General features: G+C 44.1%; 1 protein-coding gene across 9 annotated transcripts in view; it reads left to right on the top strand.

Moving 5' to 3' along the window:
* Nucleotides 1-21,603, top strand: part of phldb1a (pleckstrin homology-like domain, family B, member 1a) — an 82,507-nt gene that overhangs the window by 43,458 nt on the left and 17,446 nt on the right. For 4 of the 9 annotated variants that reach the window (XM_023968820.3, XM_023968819.3, XM_023968821.3 and 1 more), the window contains 12 exons: nucleotides 5,063-5,314; nucleotides 6,648-6,824; nucleotides 7,468-7,605; nucleotides 8,085-8,213; nucleotides 16,177-16,332; nucleotides 16,949-17,149; nucleotides 17,793-17,942; nucleotides 19,110-19,235; nucleotides 19,417-19,575; nucleotides 20,032-20,178; nucleotides 20,403-20,525; nucleotides 20,714-20,804. In XM_023968820.3, coding sequence (XP_023824588.1) covers nucleotides 5,063-5,314; nucleotides 6,648-6,824; nucleotides 7,468-7,605; nucleotides 8,085-8,213; nucleotides 16,177-16,332; nucleotides 16,949-17,149; nucleotides 17,793-17,942; nucleotides 19,110-19,235; nucleotides 19,417-19,575; nucleotides 20,032-20,178; nucleotides 20,403-20,525; nucleotides 20,714-20,804 — 1,849 coding nt within the window. The remainder of the gene's footprint in view (nucleotides 1-5,062; nucleotides 5,315-6,647; nucleotides 6,825-7,467; nucleotides 7,606-8,084; nucleotides 8,214-16,176; nucleotides 16,333-16,948; nucleotides 17,150-17,792; nucleotides 17,943-19,109; nucleotides 19,236-19,416; nucleotides 19,576-20,031; nucleotides 20,179-20,402; nucleotides 20,526-20,713; nucleotides 20,805-21,603) is intronic. The other 5 variants (XM_070434675.1, XM_023968823.3, XM_023968822.3 and 2 more) reach the window with 5 other exon arrangements.

Genomic DNA, 21,603 nt, shown 5'->3' with positions numbered 1-21,603 from the left:
AAGGGTTTAAACACTGTTTCCCATGCTTGTTCAATGAACCATYAACAATTAATGAACATACACCTATGGAACGGTTGTTAAGACACTAACAGCTTACAGACGGTAGGCAATTAAGGTCACAGTTCTGAAAACTTAGGGCACTAAAGAGGCCTTTCTACTGACTCTGAAAAACACCAAAAGAAAGATGCCCAGGGTTCCTGCTCATCTGTGTGAACGTGCCTTAGGCATGCTGCAAGGAGGCATGAGGACTGCAGATGTGGCCAGGGCAATAAATTGCAATGTCCGTACTGTGAGACGCCTAAGACAGCGTTACAGGGAGACTGGACGGACAGCTGATCGTCCTCGCAGTGGCAGACCACGTGTAACAATACCTGCACAGGATCGGTACATCCGAACATCACACCTACGGGACAGGTACAGGATGGCAACAACAACTCCCCGAGGTACACCAGGAACGCACAATCCCTCCATCAGTGCTCAGACTGTCCGCAATAGGCTGAGCGAGGCTGGACTGAGGGCTTGTAGGCCTGTTGTAAGGCAGGTCCTCACCAGACATCACCGGCAACAATGTCGCCTATGGGCACAAACCCACAGTCGCTGGACCAGACAGGACTGGCAAAAAGTGCTCTTCCCTGACGAGTCGCGGTTTTGTCTCACCAGGGGTGATGGTCGGATTCGCGTTTATCGTCGAAGGAATGAGCGTTATAATGAGGCCTGTACTCTGGAGCAGGATCGATTTGGAGGTGGAGGGTCCGTCATGGTCTGGGGCGGTGTGTCACAGCATCATTGGACTGAGCTTGTTGTTATTGCAAGCAATCTCAATGCTGTGCGTTACAGGGAAGACATCCTCCTTCCTCATGTGGTACCCTTCCTGCAGGCTCATCCTAACATGACCCTCCAGCATGACAATGCCACCAGCCATACTGCTCGTTCTGTGCGTGATTTCCTGCAAGACAGGAATGTCAGTGTTCAGCCATGGCCAGCGAAAAGCCCGGATCTCAATCCCATTGAGCACATCTGGGACCTGTTGGATCAGAGGGTGAGGGCTAGGGCCATTCCCCCAGAAATGTCTGGAAACTTGCAGGTGCCTTGGTGGAAGAGTGGGGTAACATCTCACAGCAAGAACTGGCAAATCTGGTGCAGTCCATGAGGAGGAGATGCACTGCAGTACATAATGCAGCCGGTGGCCACACCCGATACTGACTGTTACTTTTGATTTTGACCCCCCCTTTGTTCAGGGACACATTATTCCATTTCTGTTAGTCACATGTCTGTGGAACTTGTTCAGTTTATGTCTCAGTTGTTGAATCTTGTTATGTTCATATAAATATTTACACAGGTTTGCTGAAAATAAACGCAGTTGACAGTGAAAGGACGTTTCTTTTTTTTCTGAGTTTAGCTTCATCATTGTTATTCTATTTTGTAATTTTTTATTTTTTATTTTTTACTTTACTTTATATAGTAAATATTTTCTTATGTATATTTTCTTAAAACAGTGTTGGTTGCAGTGTTGGTTAAGGGCTTGTAAGTAAGCATTTCACTGTAAGGTCTACAGTTGTATTCGGCACATGTGACAAYTTAAGTTTGATTTGATACAACAAGGATACTATTCGTCCCATCTCTCATTTAATTGGAACTACTTCACAGTAGTAAATAGATAAGCTATTTCAAATGTTTTGCTCTATGCGATCCGGAGCATGATTAAAAAAGTTGGCTACAGTAGATCTTAAAGGAATACTTCGGGATTTTGACAATGAGTCAGATAAGCTCGGGAATACCATTTTTATGTCTCTACGTTCAGTGTGAAGGGAGTTGCTAACTAGCACTAGCGCAATTGCTAACTAGTGTTAGCGCAATGACTGGAAGTTTACAGGTTTCTGCTAGCATGCTTCAGATATCCCAATTCTTTACACAAGATTACACTTATCCTCCTAATGTTATTTTATGAGTAAGAGAGATAAAGAGAAACGCAGGGAGAAGGATAAGATAATAAAGCTAAAAGGATCAGAGCGAGAGAGAGAGAGAGAGAGCTTTTATGTTGTCCTCTCTCCTGTCCTGAGCTGTCAGTGAGGTAATGTGGGTCATGGTGTATCTGTGGTCTAATTCCCAGAAAGAGTAGGGGCAGAGCAGCCCATAGAAATTGAATTGCTAAAATGGAAAAAGACCCTCAGACCACAGCAATTTGACTGTACAGTCACAGCGCTGACTGAAATTGGCATATTGAGACAAATGGGGGCGGCAGGTAGCCTAGTGGTTAGAGCGTTGGGCCAGTTACCGAAAGGTTGCTGGATCGGAATCCCGAGCTGACAAGGTAAAAAAAAACTGGTAACTGGGCAGTTAACCCACTGTTCCCTGGTAGGCTGTCATTGTAAATAAGAGTTTGTTCTTAACTGACTTGCCTAGTTAAATAAAGGGTTAAATAAATAAACACTCCTCAAATATTTCCACCCCTCGCAGCGCAAGCAGGCTGATGTTAGACAGGTCAATTGCCGAAACTGGCTTAAGGGGTGGAAAATGCGTGTGGTAGTTTTTACATGGCGAAATGGCAAACTCACGGGCGTTTGACAGCCGAAAATAGAGCCAGTCTGAAAGACAAGTCCGCTCACTCAACAGTTTTAACTAACTCAAAGATATCCCGTTTCCAGCAGAGCCATAGATAGAGATTGGTTTCCGTTGTAGATTTAGGTCATTATCAGAGGCCCATACCTTTGTGCTGTGTCTGTACCTGGTTTACCCCGGCCTACCCTGGCTGTTTGACTGTTGTTGCCTTTGGAACTCCTTCTGTTTTGTAGTTTAGGTTACTCACCATCAGGGGGCAACCAAGTACCATATCCTTGAACCGACAAACGTGGAGGAATTTTTAGAGTAGGATTAACTGGTGCTAGGTAGGTTATTAATTGAACCTGTTACTAGATATAGTGATGTCAGTTCAGCCTGCTCTCTTTGTGTCATGCTGTGGTAGACTGACTGCCGACATCTCCTTTTTTAATTTGATCTATTCACTTTGGGATTAACAGTTCCTTCTTCCAAGACTGGAATGAATGACACAAAGAACAAACTGGCAGTTACCTTTCTCACTGTTCCACTGAACAACATTTGGGAGCCTRGTTGCTGTTGTTAAACCCTGAATCCACCCGTATAGAAGTAGCAATCTGGAGTTGTGAATGTGGGCTGTAAGGAATTTGACTTTCGGACCRCATGCAACGCAATCAAAATATGTAATATCCTGACAAAAAGGCTGAGTGTTCACGCTAAGCCATAAGGAATGTCTGAAGATGCTTACAGAGTAGATGAAGTATATTGGAGTTGGGCATTCACAAGCTTTTCCCTCTTCACTCTCTTGTGCATTTCCTCCCTGGTGGTTTCACAAACGTTACACGGGTCAGTAGTGGGTGGGTGGCATGAGACATTTGTTCTTTAGTTTCAGTCACAGTGTTGTTTACACAGACAGGCAGGCAGACAGGCAGGCAGACAGGCAGGCAGGCAGGCAGGCAGGCAGGCAGGCAGGCAGGCAGGCAGACAGACAGACAGACAGACAGTTAAGTACCCTGTTCTGACCCTCTGCTGAGGCTCATGGTGTAGACTTAAGACACAGCTTTGTATATGGCTCTAAATGCGGATTCTGACACCTCGTTTCACAAGAGTTGGCGTTTCCAATATGCCTGTATTGATTTGAAATCCCTTTTCAGTCTGGGTGACAGTGGTCATGAGTTCATATGATTTTAGCTGTTTGCCAAGAGTTTTGACTAAACAATGTACCGTAACACTGTCGTAACATCTACAAATGTACCTATACCGAGTTGTACTTTGTAGGTGCAGTATGATTCAATTTGTTATATGCAGAGTGACAATACATGTCTGTGAATACATTGCATGACTCCATCAACCTGTTTGCAGGTCATGCCGAGCTGCGGTGTCTGTCATCTCATGCCACTATTACCATTTAGCCTAGCTTCTCTGGCCTGCATGGTGTGAAGTAATGGGCGGCATGTCCTTCCAATGGTACTGCCAACCTGGCTGCTCTACAGGCAGACTAGAGGCCATATAGTATATGGTAGAAATGAAATAGGACCTGCACACACGATTACTTGACTAGATACCTTTAATCAGTCTAGTAAACGCACAACATTTTAATCCACGTTTTCTTCAGCGAGCTCAGCGCACCCCCTAACAAAGTGATGTTTGTTTAACTATACAGACTATATGTACTGTGTGTGGTGACACAGTGGAGTGGGGCAGAGTGGAGATACATGGGAGAGTAAATGACTGCAGCAGATGGTGAGGTCAGAGGTGAAAGGTCGGCTGAAGACACTGATGGGGGTCACAAAATGGGTAGCAGCAGGGAATGATGGCAGCATCGTTGTGTGTGTGTGTGTGTGTGTGTGTGTGTGTGTGTGTGTGTGTGTGTGTGTGTGTGTGTGTGTGTGTGTGTGTGTGTGTGTGTGTGTTGTGTGTGTGTGTGTGTGTGTGTGGTGTGGTGTGTGTGTGTGTGGTGTGTGTGTGTGTGTGTGTGGTGTGTGTGTGTGTGGTGTGTATTGAGTGTGTGCGTATCTGTATATTTGTATGAGCTGGAAGTAGGTGCATTGGTTTACACCTTTATTTGGTTGGTGTATATGTGAGTTAACATTAGTTAGGTTTGGCTTAGGGGCTCTCAACATATCTGTTTCCTAAGAGGTGGTCAAGCAGCTAGAAATGGTGCTCTATGGAAGTCTAAAATATATGTGTATTAGAAGAAGAAAGCTCTAGCCTGGGTGGGGCCAGAGAGAAAGTTGAACACTTTCCCTGTTCTATAGCAAAAATACAGACCTAGCCTATACAGTATGAGTCTGGCATGATGGCTAGAGGACCCCTGTAGAGGGACAGTTATGCTCATGCCTGCTCCGTCACTTCTGGTGTCTGGTTACAGTCAGCCAATAGGAACAGCCGATGGCTCGGAGACAGCTGCCTGGACGGGACAATGTCAAACAAGGACAATTTTAGGGGAAATCTGAGCTGTGTCATTGTGTGGTGTGTAGGCCTTCTTAACCKTTTGCTCTGTGTGTGCGTGTGGATGTGTGTGTAGGAGCGACAGAGATTGGAGACCATCCTTAGCCTGTGTGCGGAGTACACCAACTCTCCCCAGTGTCTGGGTGGTGAGACAGGGAGTACAACAGGGCACTTCCCTGGACCAGGGGAGGGGGGCGCTAGAGAGAGACCCTGTACAGAGACAGGTGGTGGGGCGACTCAGCGAGGAGGAATGACTCAGAGGCAGAGAGAGAGTGACGAGGAGAACCAGAGAGAGGAGTCCAGCAGCACAGAGAGCACTCACCAGGAGGTGAGAAAAAACACACGCACGCACAAACAAACACGCACACGCGACGCAGGCACTCGCACACACAAGCACACATGCATGCTCAAGCAGTCAAACACACGCACACACTCATTCTCGGGACGGTGCAATTGCCGTACCATGTGGTAATACAGCCCMACAGGATGCTCTCGACGGTGCATCTGTAGAAGTTTGTGAGCGTCTTAGGGGCCAAGTAGAATTTCTTCAGCCTCCTGAAGTTGAAGAGGCGTTGTTGCACCTTCTTCGCCACACTGTCGGTGTGAAGGGACCATTTCAGGTCCTCAGTGATGTGCACGCCGATGGACTTGAAGCTTTTGACCCTCTCCACTACGGCTCTGTCGTTGTGGATCCCTTCACACCAACGTGCTCTCTCTACTGTGTCCTGTAGTCCACGATCAGCACCTTCATTTTGTTGACGTTGAGGGAGAGGTCATATTCCTGGTACCACGCCGCCAGGACTCTCACCTCCTTCCTGTAGGCTGTCTTGTCGTTGTTGTAAGGCCCACCACTTTGTGTCGTCAGCAAACTTAATGATTGAGTTGAAGACGTGCGTGGCCACACAGTCATGGGTGAACAGGGAGTACAGGAGGGGGCTGAGCACACACCCGTGTGGGACCCCCCGTGTTGAGGATCAGTGTGGCAGAGGTGTTGTTGCCTAACTTCACCACCTGGGGTTGGCCCATCAGAAAGTCTAAGACCCAGTTGCKCAGGAAGGGTTTCAGACCCAGGGCCCAAGSCTTYGTGATGAGCTTYGAGGGCACTATGGTGTTGAAGGGTGAGCTGTAGTCAATGAACAGCATTCTTACATTGGTAATCCTTCTTCCAGGTGGGATATTGCAGTGTGCAGTGCAATGGCGATTACGTCATCTGTTTATCTGTTGGGGCGGTATGGAAATTGTAGTGGGTTTAGGGTGTCGGGTAAGGTGGAGGTGATATTATCCTTAACTAGCCTATCAAAGCACTTTGTGATGACATKAGTGACTGCTACGAGGCGATAGTCACTTAGCTCAGTTAACTTGGGTGCAGGAACAAWGGTGGACATTTTGAAGTAAGTGGGGACAACAGACTGGGATAGGGAGAGATTGAACATGTCCGTAAACAATCCAGCSAGCTGGTTGGCACATGCTCTAAGGGTGCGGCTTGGGATGCAGTCTTGCGAGGGGTTAGCACACTTAAACTTCTTACTCACGTCGGCCACGGCGATCAGGAGCACACAGTCCCCGTGAGCGGCGTGGGCCCATGTCGGCGGCTCAGTGTTCTCTGAATGTTCTCTTTTATTATGTAAGTACTCACATTGGTGCATGTGTGCTTTATCCAGCAGGAAGACTCAGGGTTAGGTGTGGGTGTGTCAGGGTTAGGATCAGGATCAGGTGTGTCTGGGCGTCAGGAGCAGCAGTACCTGGAGGAGGAGAGGACCAGGGTTCTGTCCAGGGTGGATAAGCTGAAACACAGAGTCACAGAGCTGGAGCAGCAGCTACAGGAGTCCAGACAGGAGGTAGGTTAACAAACAGCAACCCTTGTCCATTTCCCYTAAGCACTGCACTACTCTTCAGTTGTAAGTGCACTGTTAAAATAAAGTGCTTTGTAACACTTAAACTKGMGGCAACTGAGCTGCCACCAACTTAATCAAAACTAKATGTTAACTTTYCGGCAGGTAGCCTTGAGGTTAGAGCGTTGTGAGTCGGTAACCAAACAATAAAAAATGCCGGAGCCAACATTAAAAAATAAAAAATAATGTCGCTGTGCCCTTTGAGCAAGGCGCTTAACCTTAATTGCTCCAGGGGCGCTATACAATGGCGACCCTGGCCGTGACCCCACTTCCTGCAGGTGTCTCAGGGGGAGTTGGGATATGATAAAAAAACACTTTTCTATTACAAACTTTATATATATATATATTTAACTTTATTTAATTAGGCAAGTCACTTGTGTGTAACAGGAAAAATATAAGCACCCCCCAAATTATATTATTATAGGATAAACAGTAACTTCTACCTGATACAGCCAGCTAAGGATGGACTTTAGAGTCTGGTTCCTCTCCAGGTTTCTTGTCGCTGTGCTTCTACTTGCTCTTTGGGAGACTAGGCCGAGTTACTGTAAACTAAGCACTGTTGTCTTGTTTGCCTGTCTGTCCCTCCTAGGCGGAGATGGAGAGGGCTCTGCTGCAGGGGGAGAGGCAGGCTGAGCAGGAGCAGGTCGAGGCAGAGACAGAGATCATCTCTCAGCTCCAGTCTAAACTCAGCCAGCTGGACAGGGCCACCCAGAGGGAGAAAGACAAGGTAGGACCGTCTAGTAACAGATCACACAGCTACCTACACGTGCACGCATGCAAGTGTGCATAGAACTTGTTCTAGTAGTTGTACATCAAAGCTCTGTATCAATGATCAACCTTAATTTATATGGCCAAGTGGGTTGAGTACTGATAGCTACACACTTTTCAGCTTATTTTTTCCCTTTTGACTCAAAAAGATGCTTGAAGCCTTGCAACCTTAACCCCCGACACACTAATACTCATACCCCGTCACTCACCTACTGCCTTTGACCTCTCTTTAAAGCTGCTTGGCTGCATGGCGTGGTTTTGAGCCGTGTGTTTTGTTTCTCCCTGGGATGATGTGTGTGTGTGTGTGTGTGTGTGTGCGTGTATGTACGGTGTGTGTGTACGGTGTGTGTGTACGGTGGGTGTACGGTGTGTGTGTACGGTGGGTGTACGGTGTGTGTACGGTGTGTGTATGGTGTGAGTATGTGGTTTGTGTTCTAGGGGAGGGCTAATGTGTCTGCTGAGCGGCAGCTGCTGGAGAGACTTCATGAGGGGTACAGTGAGCTGAAGAGCCAGGTTCATAACTGTCCTGAATCTCTGAGGGAACAGTTACAGGAGCAGCTACGGAGGGTCAGTGCTCTTCACACACCCTAGTCCACTAGAACTAGATCACTAGAACTAGAACACTAGAACTAGATCACTAGAACTAGAACACTAGAACTAGATCACTAGAACTAGAACAACTAGAACTAGATCACTAGACATAGATCACTAGAACTAGATTCACTAGAACTAGACCTCACTAGAACTAGAACAACTAGAACTAGATCACTAGAACTAGATCACTAGAATAGATCACTAGAACTAGAACACTAAGACTAGAACACTAGAACTAGAACACTGGAACTAGAACACTGGAAACTAGATCACTAGACTAGATCACTAGAACTAGACACTGAACTAGATCACTAGAACTTGAACACTAGAACTAGATCACTGGAACTAGATCACTGGAACTAGATCACTAGAACTAGATCACTGAACTAGAACACTAGAACTAGAACACTAGAACTTGAACACTGGAACTAGAAACACTGGAAACTAGATTACTGGAACTAGATTACTGGAACTAGATTACTGGAACTAGATTCTGGAACTAGATTACTGAACTAGATTACTGGAACTAGATTACTGGACTAGATTCTGAACTAGATTACTGGAACTAGATTACTGGAACTAGATTACTGGAACTAGATTACTGGAACTAGATTACTGGAACTAGATTACTGGAACTAGATTACTGGAACTAGATTACTGGACTAGATCACTGGAACTAGATCACTGGAACTAGAACACTAGAACTAGAACACTAGAGCTAGAAAACACTGGAACTAGAAACACTGGACACTAGAAACACTGTAACTAGAAACACTGTAACTAGAAACCACTGTAACTTGAACACTGGAACTTGAACACTGGAACTTGAACACTGGAACTTGAACACTGGAACTTGAACACTGGAACTTGAACACTGGAACTTGAACACTGGAACTTGAACACTGGAACTAGATCACTGGAACTAGATCACTGGAACTAGATCACTAGAACTAGATCACTAGAACTAGAACACTAGAACTAGAACACTAGAACTTGAACACTGGAATTAGAACACTGGAACTAGATTACTGGAACTAGATTACTGGAACTAGATTACTGGAACTAGATTACTGGAACTAGATACTGGAACTAGATACTGGAACTAGATACTGGAACTAGATTACTGGAACTAGTTACTGGAACTAGATTACTGGAACTAGATTACTGGAACTAGATTACTGGAACTAGATCACTGGAACTAGATCACTGAACTAGATCACTGGAACTAGAACACTAGAACTAGAACACTAGAGCTAGAAACACTGGAACTAGAAACACTGGAACTAGAAACACTGTAACTAGAAACACTGTAACTAGAAACACTGTAACTTGACACTGGAACACTTGAACACTGGAACTTGAACACTGGAACTTGACACTGGAACTTGACCACTGGAACTTGAACACTGGAACTTGAAACACTGGAACTTGAACACTGGAACTTGAACACTGGAACTTGAACACTGGACTTGAACACTGGAACTTGAACACTGGAACTTGAACACTAACGCACGTTAGTTTGCAATTTCGGCATTTAAATTGGCGCACTGGCATTTTCCAGCCCAATGCCAGGTTCGGCAATTTATCTGTCTAACATAAGCTCACTTGCACTTGAGGTGGGGGGGTGGCATTATTTGAGGTGTGTCCTTTGAGGTGTGTCAACAGCAACAGTGTAAAGTTCATGCGTGCTAATGGTAGTTTTAAGACCAGGTCTTAACGGTTGCGCAGTGTATAATGGCATGGATTTTGAGAGCGGAAGCGCAGCCATTCAGCCATGACGCACAGTGCCCATGGAAGGTGAGATGTACCTTTTGTGCCGGTGACTCTGTATTTAGAAACATATTTTTTATTTTTTTATTTTATTTGATTAAAAGCCAAGCCTACCCTTAATCAAGGCTGGTTTAGCAGCTCACTAGGTGCGTCTTTTTATCCTTCCCATTAGCCAAAAGTAGCTTTGAATAAAGGGGTGTTAAATGGTCTACAGTCGTGGCCAAATTTTGAGAATGACACAAATATTAATTTCCACAAAGTTTGCTGCTTCAGTGTCTTTAGATATTTTTGTCAGATGTTACTATGGAATACTAGTATAATTACAAGCATTTCATACGTGTCAAAGGCTTTTATTGCCAATTACATGAAGTTGATGCAAAGAGTCAATATTTGCAGTGTTGACCCTTCTTTTTCAAGACCTCTGCATCCGCCCTGGCATGCTGTCAATTAACTTCTGGTCCACACCTGCTGATGGCTGCCCATTCTTGCATAATCAATGCTTGGAGTTGGTCAGAATTTGTGGGTTTTTGTTTGTCCACCCGCCTCTTGAGGATTGACCACAAGTTCTCAATGGGATTAAGGTCTGGGGAGTTTCCTGGCCATTGTCACGATCGTCTACTGAGAGAGAGAGGACCAAGGCGCAGCGCGTGAAAAGAACATCTTCTTTTATTCAAAGAGAGAAAACACATGAACGAAACACTATACACAAACTAAACAAACCGACGCGTGAAGCTATAAACGTTGTGCAACACACACAGGCTACAAACGTTCACATAGACACAGACACAGGAGACAACCACCCACGACAAACAAAGTGAAACACCTACCTTAATATGATTCCTATCAGAGGAGATGAAAACCACCTGCCTCTATTGAGAGACCATATTAGGTACCCATTAACCAACATAGAAACAGAAAACATAGACTGCCACCCAAACTCACGTCCTGACCAGCTAACACCATAAAAACTAACAGAAAACAGGTCAGGAACGTGACAGCCATGGACCCAAATATCGATGTTTTGTTCCCCGAGCCACTTAGTTTCACTTTTGCCTTATGGCAGGTGCTCCATCATGCTGGAAAGCATTGTTTGTCACCAAACTGTTCCTGGATGGTTGGGAGAAGTTGCTCTCGGAGGATGTGTTGGTACCATTCTTTATTCATGGCTGTGTTCTTAGGCAAATTTGTGAGTGAGCCCACTCCCTTGGCTGAGAAGAAACCCCACACATGAATGGTCTCAGGATGCTTTACTGTTGGCATGCACAGGACTGATGGTAGCGCTCACCTTGTCTTCTCGGACAAGCTTTTTTCCAGATGCCCCAAACAATCGGAAAGGGGATTCATCAGAGAAAATGACTTTACCCCAGTCCTCAGCAGTCCAATCCCTGTACCTTTTGCAGAATATCAGTCTGTCCCTGATGTTTTTCATGGAGAGAAGGCTTCTTTGCTGCCCTTCTTGACACCAGGCCATCCTCCAAAAGTCTTCGCCTCACTGTGCGTGCAGATGCACTCACACCTGCCTGCTGCCATTCCTGAGCAAGCTCTGTACTGGTGGTGCCCCAATCCCGCAGCTGAATCAACTTTAGGAGACGGTCCTGGCGCTTGCTGGACTTTCTTGGGCGCCCTGAAGCCTTCTTCGCAAAAATTGAACCGCTCTCCTTGAAGTTCTTGATGATCCGATAAATGGTTGATTTAGGTGCAATCTTACTGGCAGAAATATCCTTGCCTGTGAAGCCCTTTTTGTGCAAAGCAATGATGACGGCACATGTTTCCTTGCAGATAACCATGGTTGACAGAGGAATTTTGAAGCTTCTAGTCTCTTATTCAAACTCAATCAGCATGACAGAGTGATCTCCAGCCGTGTCCTCGTCAACACTCACACCTGTATTAACGAGAGAATCACTGACATGATGTCAGCTGGTCCTTTTGTGGCAGGGCTGAAATGCAGTGGAAATGTTTTTTTGGGGATTCAATTAATTGCAATTAATTGCAATTCATCTGATCACTCTTCATAACGTTCTGGAGTATATGCAAATTGCCATCATACAAACTGAGGCAGCAGACTTTGTGAAAATTAATATTTGTGTCATTCTCAAAACTTTTGGCCACGACTGTACTTAGAGTGCTTTGAAAGGTTTTTGCCCTCATTATTCACAATTCACATACCTGCTTGTTCAAGTAGGCTATCCATCCCCATTTAGGGCAGCAGGTAGCCTAGCGGTTAGAGCGTTGGGCCAGTAACAGAAAAGTTGCTAGTTTGAATCCCAGAGCCGACATTGTGGAAAATTTGCCGCTGTGCCCTTGAGTAAGTCACTTAACCATTATTGTTCAAGGGCAGCCGTTGATAATGGCAGACTCTTGCCGTGACCCCATTCTCCGAGGGTATCTCAGGGAACATGGGATACGCAAACAACACATTTCCAACTTACACATGCGTATACTGTACATACACACGTGTACATGTGTGAAATAGGACAAATGTAAGCACACACCAAATTAGTGTTTTCAAAGAGTGCCCCTCGTCCGATTACCAAAGACACGCCCCTATGCAGTCATCCTATAATGTTATATCAATGACAGTTTTCTGTGAAAATCTGCCTTGCATATGGGCAAGGATACAACTGACTAGTATTTTGTATAGACGTGCGAATGAATGCATAAAGACATTAGGCCTACGTGTGCACGCAGTGCCATGTAACGAGAGAATCAATATATGATACCATGCTTCTGACCCTATCCTATTTAGAAATATTGTTGTTGGTTTTAAAAACAGATTGTTTTTTGTTTCATTTCCCAACTTGTAAGTCYCTCTGGATAAGAGCGTCTGCTAAATGACTTAAATGTAAATGTAAATTTCATTAACCTCTCTGCGAGTAAGGCTAGTTTCCTGAATTTCCGCCTGCCTGACGTGCCCAAAGTAAACTGCCTGTTACTCAGGCCCAGAAGCTAGGATATGCATATAATTGGTAGAATTGGATAGAAAACACTCTGATGTTTCTAAAAATGTTACAATAATGTCAGTGAGTATAACAATACTGATATAGCGGGCAAAAACCCGAGGAAAATTGATCCAGAATTTCTTTTTGAGCTCACAATGACTTCCAATGCAATGCTATTGAAAGATCTCATTTCCACCTCCCAGATTGCAGTTACTATGGCTTCCACTAGATGTCAACAGTCTTTATACAAGGTTTTAAGCTTGTTTTTTTGAAAAATGAAGAAGTATTTGTAGTCGTTCCAAGTTGAGTGCCAGGGCAAATGTAGTCTTTTCGCTAGTGTGAACATGCGCACGCTCTTCGTTCTTTTCCTTCGCTATTGAACATAATAATCTCCGTCTGAAATATTATCGTTAATTTAGTTACTAGACAACTTGAGGAATAATAAAAAACATTGTTTGACTCGTTTGGACGAACTTTGCTGGTATCTTTTTGGAATCTTTGGTATGCATGTTGAAGGACTGGATTATTGAATTCAATGGCGCCAACTAAACAGCYTTTTTGGGATATAAAGAAGGACTTTATCGAACAAAATGACCATTCATTGTGTAGCTGGGACCCTTGGGATTGCAAACAGAGGAAGATCTTCAAAAGTAAGTGATTTATTTTATCGCTATTTTGTGATTTTGTGTTGCCTGTGCTGGTGTGAAAAGGATGTTGTTGTGGGACGCTGTGCTCAGACAATCGAATGCTATGCTTTCYCCGTAAAGCCTTTTTGAAATCTGACAACGCAGTTCGATTACCAAGATTCTAAGCTGAAGWATCATGTATGACACTTGTATTTTCATGAATGTTTAATATTACGATTTTGTATTTTGAATTTGGCGCACTCCGARTTCACCGGATGTTGTCGAATTTGATCCCGCTAGCGGGATCTCCGCTCTATGYGGTTTTAAAAACCAAACTTATTAGAAAGATTCACTGTCTATMGGTTTATGGCTCGAATGCAATGCAATTTCATCTGCTATTTCTGGAGAAGAGCAAATATGATCTGTAAGATGGTTCCATGATGGCCATAAAACACTAGATTTGCCTTTCTCTTTATCCAGTTYCCTTGTCTGTATTATTCGCCCATGGGGAGCAGTTATGGTGCCTGTAACTGTATTTAGACATAGCCTATTTAAAACAAGTTTTTTATTTTTTATTATACACTGTCTTTTTAGGCTTTATCAATAGCCTAGTGAATTTAATCTTGCTTATTGAGTATGTTTGGCATGTCAGACTGCAATGTACAGTAGACCTAGCCACTATATCAGTGCAAATMTTATAGTCTATGTTTAACAATGCATTTCCATATTGAAGCAATGCAATTAGAACAATGTGGACTGCAAACATGTTCAACATATTTTGCAAATATGGGCAGGCTATTTAYCGAACTAGGCTATAATGGACTAACATTTGAATTGGAGTTGATGACAACGCAATACATGAAATACACAACTTGAAGCAGCTACATATTTAGCCATGGAGTACGTTTTGATTGGCCGTTGAGGGGCCAAGCCTCGACACACCCACAACTTGTTTATRCATCAAAACCCAGCCCTTTCACGCCACTGCCAGRTACTACGCCCATAATTCCGGTTCTGAAAATATCTAAAATATTTCTGACAGTTCCCCGAACATATAACACTACCTCTAGCGCTAAGATTTACCATAGCGATAGGTTTGTTAAAATAGAGCCCTAGAACAAGAACACTAGAACTTGACCACTAGAATTAGAATACTAGAACTAGAAAACTGTAGAACACTAGAACTTGAWTACTAGAACTAGCTGCCCCAAAACAGAACAGACTCCAGAGTCATAACAAACCATGGGCTACAATCAGACAGAAACACCTGAAGTACAGCAGATACAATCATAACACATCATACAGTCATACAATTTACATTACTGTCAGAACCCCTTACAAAACATCACCCATCCACAACAAATAGAGCTGGGTTTTTCCACGAAATGAGTCCATTTTGGGTAGTGTAACTTCATGAAAAGAAGGCGTTTTAATTCACATAATTTTAACATTCTGTCAGAAAGGGCATGTGTTCAACTTAATAAAAAACGAGTTTTTGCGTTGACCCATTCAGTTTTCCACCACAAAACACCAGAAAAGGGCCAAAAAGAGCAGAACCAGAACCACTATTATTTTACTATTAGATGTTTAATGTTTCTTTCGATTTTTTTTTTAAATGAATATTTCACCATATTGAAACATTAATTCAATTCACGTAACAGAGTTTGTTTTTATACCTTAAAATGAATCACTTATCACATAAGCAAATAATAACCTCCAGAAATGACTTTGTCAAAGCTACAAAATAAATAGGGCTTTACAATGATGATGAAAACTAAAGATTTTGAGGTTAAGTGTGTTTCCTAGAAATCACAGAGGGTACACAGAGGGACATGGCAAAATGTTGAATCTTGGAACAAGTTTATAGAATTTTACATGTGGTCTATATTAAAGGGTACTTCATTTAACATAACAGGRTTTTAAATGCAATATTGGTGCTCAATTGCTACTTAAAATATCAAAYGGACCCAAAAAGTACCCAGCAACTGCTTAAATGTATTGCCTTGGAAAAGAGCAAGCATGTCAAAGCTGTGAATGAAATGACATTTGGACACTGGACTTCATTCAGGACTTTGGAAGTTTTACCGCTTTGCATGTGCTTGTTGTATTTTTATTGTGAAGTAGCCTAGAAGTATACTGTGCCCTTTCTGCTGTGTATGTTGCAATACCATATAAAAATGTACTTTACTAATGAAATAACTAGCTGCATGCTATATGATTTTTTTTAAATCCAAGAACATGTTTTCATGCTGTTATTACTTCTGTTTGTCAGTGAATAAGACCTCCCCATTTTGAATTGGTGTGACCTGTCTGTGTGTCTGTCTTGCCTCTTGCCTGTCCGTCTGTTTGTGTCTGTGTGTCTATGGCAAGATGCAAGATGGCACCGACAGACATGGCAGCTCTGCTTCTAGCTCCTAAGCAACTTTGCAGTATTTAAAAAAAAAAAATTGTGTGTAATTTCTTTTTGTTAGTTACTGCGCTGTTGGAGCTAGGAACACAAGCATTTCGCTACACCCGCAATAACATCTGCTAAATATGTGAATGTGACCAATAAAATTTGATTTGATCTGTCTGTTGGTCCATCTGTCTGTCTATCTGTAGGAGGCAGAGGCGCTTGAGGTGGGGACCAAGCAGTTTGAGGACTTGGAGTTCCGTCAGCTGGAGAGAGAGAGCGGTCTGGAGGAAGAGAAGGAGACGCTCAGCAGACAGCTGCTCCTGGAAAGGGCCGAGTACCACCGCAGCGTGGCCAAGAGAAAGGTAGAACAGGACACACTGCTACACAGTAGTCTACACCATATTGGTCATTATGAACCCCTTTCACACTACTGAGCTGAACTGTAATACGCTGGCCTGGTTAGTTGTTAGCCTCTATGGGATTGGTGTCCCTATACTGGGATAGTTGAGCTAATGTGATTAGCATGACATTGTAAGTAACAACAAACTTTCCAGGACAAAGACATGTCTTATATGGGCAGAACGCTTAATCTAATGTGTTATATTCTCCTACATTAATTTCACATTTCCACAAACTTCAAAGTGTTTCCTTTCAAATGGTACCAAGAATATGCATATCCTTGCTTCAGGTCCTGATCTACAGGCAGTTAGATTTGGGTATGTCATTTTAGGCAAAAATGGGGGAAAAAAGGGTACGATCCTTAAGAGTTTTTTAAGCATCCACCACAGTTGCTAATACCGCACTGAAAAGGACAATGTGAAAATAAAATATCAGAACTAGTTCKGTATGGTTCAGGTTGGGACAATAGTGTGAGAGCGACAATAGTCATACCATCATGGAAACAGTATGGAATTGAAAYAATCCTTCGAGCTTGCATTGTAAGATGGGATGTAAAGCGAAGTGCCCCTTGTTCTTTAGGAGAAGATGGCTGCTCTGGAGGTGCAGGCCAACCAGTTAGGGGTGCAGGCAGCTCAGGACTGTGAGAGGATGGCTAAAGACAGGACCGTGGCCCTACAACTGCTTCATAAAGAGAAGGACAGGCTGTCTACTCTGGAGAAGAGGTACCACACTCTGACGGGAGGACGTAGCTTCCCCAAGCCCTGCAGCACCATGAAAGAGGTGAGAAGGAGGAACACAATCCATTGAATTCATATTGATTTATTCAGATAGTATTTCAATTATTTAATTATTTGTTTCTTAGGCTTGAAAATCTGGATACTTTTTTGTTTGTTTTTGTTTTAGAATCATTTGAAAGGGGGAGGTGCCATACAAGCCTCAGTTTTTTTTTTTTACCTCTTCGGCACATGCTCTTTTTGTTTGCCTTTAAAGCTCTCTTTATACTGATTTGTATTTTCTTGTGTGCAAATAAATAAATACATAAATAAATAGTCCACTCAGCAGCAACTGTCACTGTTTCCTAGAGTCATGGGATCTATAAAAAAACAACCTACAAGCCTGACAACTAACAAGTGATGCCGCAGTACCTCAGAGATGCTGAGGACTCTTGTTAGGGTAAATTGTCCTCTTGCTGACATCACTGAGCTGGCCTCTTACTGAGAGGAGATCAGCTATGTTTGTCAAGCTGGACTCTAGTCTAAATGATATAGGTGAAGGCTTTTGTACTGCTGTGTTGCTGTAATGAATAGAGGATAGTCATTAGGGTTAGTATGTGTTGTTTACAGTGTATTTACAATAGTAGGGTAACAGGTTAAACCATAGACTTTTGAGTACACGTTTGACTGAAAACTTTTACTGAAAACAGGAAGTACCAGTGCTGCATATCAGRGAACCTGACCTGGTACAGGGGGAGGTTGTCCCTCCTCCACATCCTCCCTGCCCTCCTCCTGCCTCCTTCTCTTCTTCCTCCTCCTACACCCCCTCCCCTGACCTCTGTCCCACCAGGCCACAGGAGGTAAACACACTGACGCATGTGGACTGACTAAACTACCATAATGTAGCCTGACCTCACTACCCACAATCCCCCTTCCCTTGGTGGATGTATCCTACCTGGCTTGCTCTGCATTTGTGTTGTGTCCACTAATAGAAATATTTTACCTTTATTTAACTAGGCAAGTCAGTTAAGAACAAATTCTTATTTTCAATGACGGCCTAGGAACAGTGGGTTAACTGCCTTGTTCAGGGGCAGAACGACAGATGTTTACCTTGTCAGCTTGGGGATTCGATCTTGCAACCTTTCGGTTACTAGTCCAACGCTCTAACCACTAGGCTACCTGCCGCCCCAATATGTGTTTTTGAGAAGCTTGAAAAAGAATCCCTTGTTTGTGTTAGTCTGTAGGTGTGTCTTATGACAAGGTGGCRTGTGCCTGAATGTTTCTGCATCTACATTTGTATCGTTTGTGTTGGGGTTGTCTCAATTTGTGACGTTGGATCCAGTGTGTTTGGACCAAGTGTCTGTCTGTTTTTTTTGTGACTTGGTTGGCTTACCTTTACCCTTTGTGATGAGTACCTGTACTGTAGTTTGAGGTGAGTTATTTTTTTGTGTGATAATGATCAAATACAAAATTAATTTTAGGAACTTAGTGCATGTGTGTGGGAATCTGTGTGTGTGTGTGTTTGTTTAACTATCCTTGTGGGTACCAGAAGTCCTCACAAGGATAGTAAAACAAGGAATATTCGGGGTGGACATTTTGCCAGTCCCACAAAGGGAAAAATGCAATTTTAGGCTTAGGGGTTAGGGTTACAATTAGGGTTAGGGTTAGAATTAAGGTTAGGGTTAGGGGTTACAGTTTGGGTTATGGTTAGGTGAAAGGTTAAGGTTAAGGTTAGATTCAGGGTTATGGGTTAGGGAAATAGGATTTTTGGGGGGAATCAATTATTTGGTCCCCACAAGGATAGCAATACAAAAGTGTGTGTGTGTGGGGGGGGGGGGGTGTAGGGGTGTGTATGTACGAAAAAGTACAAACATGTATGCACTCCCTACTGTGAGCGTCTGCTAAATAACTAAAATGTAAAAAGATAAATATATGGGAATGTAGGGGTATTTTGTCTTTAGGTATACAATCTATCCCTTATTTCAACTTGTGTGTGCTTGTGTTGTGGGTGTTTGGTGTTGATGCAGGAGTACCTCAGGCTCGCTGATGTCTATAAGATGTATGGGAGCGGTGGTCCTCTCCCGACCTACTCTACCTCCCCTGCTCCTCACTGCCTCTCTCTCACTGTCGCTCCAGCAGCTCTGCCCGGCGAGGTAGAATAAACCACCCTACTTTCTATTATTCCCTCGGTTTCTGTTGGCTTTCTTGGACATATACCTTCGGTTAACGTTCCTCCCTCTCTCTGCTCTCTCCCAATATCTCCAACCTGTGCCGTGTGTGTTTGTATGTGTGTGTGCGTCCGTGCGCATMTGTGTGTTGATTATCTCTGTGAAGGAATACGTCACAGTTAGTCAGTTGAGCCAGATGTTGGGGATGCAGAAACTTGGCCCCTCCCCCGCACTTTCTATCCAGTCATTCCAGCTTGCCCTCGCTGACCCTGCCTTCTCCTGCCGCACAACTCCATGTGACACCTCCCCCYCTATCTCAGTTGAGGTGGGTGCCTCCCTCCTGGCTTTAGACCCCTCTTACCTTTCAGACTGTCACACGTAGACCACGTTTATATGGTTTATGGAGATATGGAATCAAATGTATTGTGGATAAAGTTATCTTGGGCTTTGGTAAGGATAAACTGAACTTTCTCCTTTTTCATATAGTGTGGTTAGAATTTCGTTTTTGGTGAATGGAACAACCTTTCTGCGCATAGAATGTTCTGGAATTACTTTATCCATTATGAATGATTTTCGGACTATGTTATGAATGGTTTCTATTACTGTCTGGGTAAAAGAAAGTATTCGACATCAGCTTCATATTACTCATATCAAGGACTTTCTATTCTATTACTTCTTATTTGTCCTGCCTCCTACCTCTTTTATGCTTCTCATCCTGTCTCTGTTGCTCTCCTCCTTTGCTCTCCTCTGCCTGGACTCTCTGCACCACCACCCCCCTCAGAGCCAGCCTGAGTGGATTAGACCTCACAACCCGGCCCTTAACTTAGAGCGCTGGTACCAGGACATAATGTCAGCAGGGGAGCCCCACCACCAGTCATGCCCTCCCCCTCTCCCTGCTAAGTCTCACTCCTCACGCAGACCTAGCCAGGTAAACCTCTCGCCTCTCTTTGCTTTAATCTACTACGCTCTTCTATTTGTTCTATTCTTTATTTCACTTCCTGATATTATGTTTGGCATTTTGATCAGGGTCGGGTTGCTGGCCAGTGGCGGTGATTGTTGGCATCAGTCATCTTGGTCTCCGGATGTGTCATGGAGACCTCTTCTGGTCACCTGTCTGACTGACTTGTTTGACTCCTCTGGTCTTGTCTTCAGGTGTACCGGTCAAAACCAGATGGTGATGTAGGTCAGACAGCATCACGCTCTAGTAGTGTCAGTGGTACTGCCAGCCCTCCACAGTCCAATGGGGTTACACTGGGCCGAAGCACACCCACCAAGGTAAGGGACTCTCTTATACATCCTCTACCCATAGATCATGGTGGTAGGAACTATTTTATTCTACTCTATGCTCTTCCCTTCTCTTTTATTATATTCTATTCCATATTATATTCTGATATTCTCTATTCTATTCTACATGTATACGCAATACCTCTTCATAACTCCCAACTCTCTCTGTCCCCTCCCAGGGTCTCCAGCTGGTGTCCAGGGAGCTGTCAGCATCAGGCCCTCCAGACATGGTGATGGACACCAGGAGACAGCTGTCACTGCAGAGCAAAGGTAACAGAGCCCCTCCCCTCCCTTTCCCCTGTCTGGTTCCATCTAAACTCAGCAAAAAAAAGAAGCGTCCCTTTTTCCAGGACCCTGTCTTTTAAAGATAATTCGTAAAAATCCAAATAACTTCACAGATCTTCATTGTAAAGGATTTAAACCATAAACAATTAATGAACATGCACCTGTGGAACGGTCGTTAAGACACTAACAGCTTACAGACGGTAGGCAATTAAGGTCACAGTTGTGAAAAGGTAGGACACTAAAGAGGCCTTTCTACTGACTCTGAAAAACACCAAAAGAAAGATGCCCAGGGTTCCTGCTCATCTGCGTGAACGTGCCTTAGGCATGCTGCAAGGAGGCATGAGGACTGCAGATGTGGCCAGGCTAATAAATTGCAATGTCCGTACTGTGAGACGCCTAAGACAGTACTATAGGGAGACAGGACGGACAGCTGATCGTCCTCGCAGTGGCAGACCACGTGTAACAATACCTGCACAAGATCGGTACATCCGAACATCACACCTGCGGGACAGGTACAGGATGGCAACAACAACTGCCCGAGGTACACCAGGAACGCACAATCCCTCCATCAGTGCTCAGACTGWCCGCAATAGGCTGAGCGAGGCTGGACTGAGGGCTTGTAGGCCTGTTGTAAGGCAGGTCCTCACCAGACATCACCGGCAGCAACGTTGCCTATGGGCACAAACCCACTGTCGCTGGACCAGACAGGACTGGCAAAAAGTGCTCTTCACTGACGAGTCGCGGTTTTGTCTCACCAGGGGTGATTGTTGGATTCCCGTTTATC

This window comes from Salvelinus sp. IW2-2015, linkage group LG23 (assembly GCF_002910315.2).
Source record: "Salvelinus sp. IW2-2015 linkage group LG23, ASM291031v2, whole genome shotgun sequence".
NCBI lineage: Eukaryota > Metazoa > Chordata > Actinopteri > Salmoniformes > Salmonidae > Salvelinus > Salvelinus sp. IW2-2015.
The sequence above is the reverse complement of the archived record's forward strand: the minus strand, read 5'-3'. Positions and strand labels throughout refer to the sequence as shown.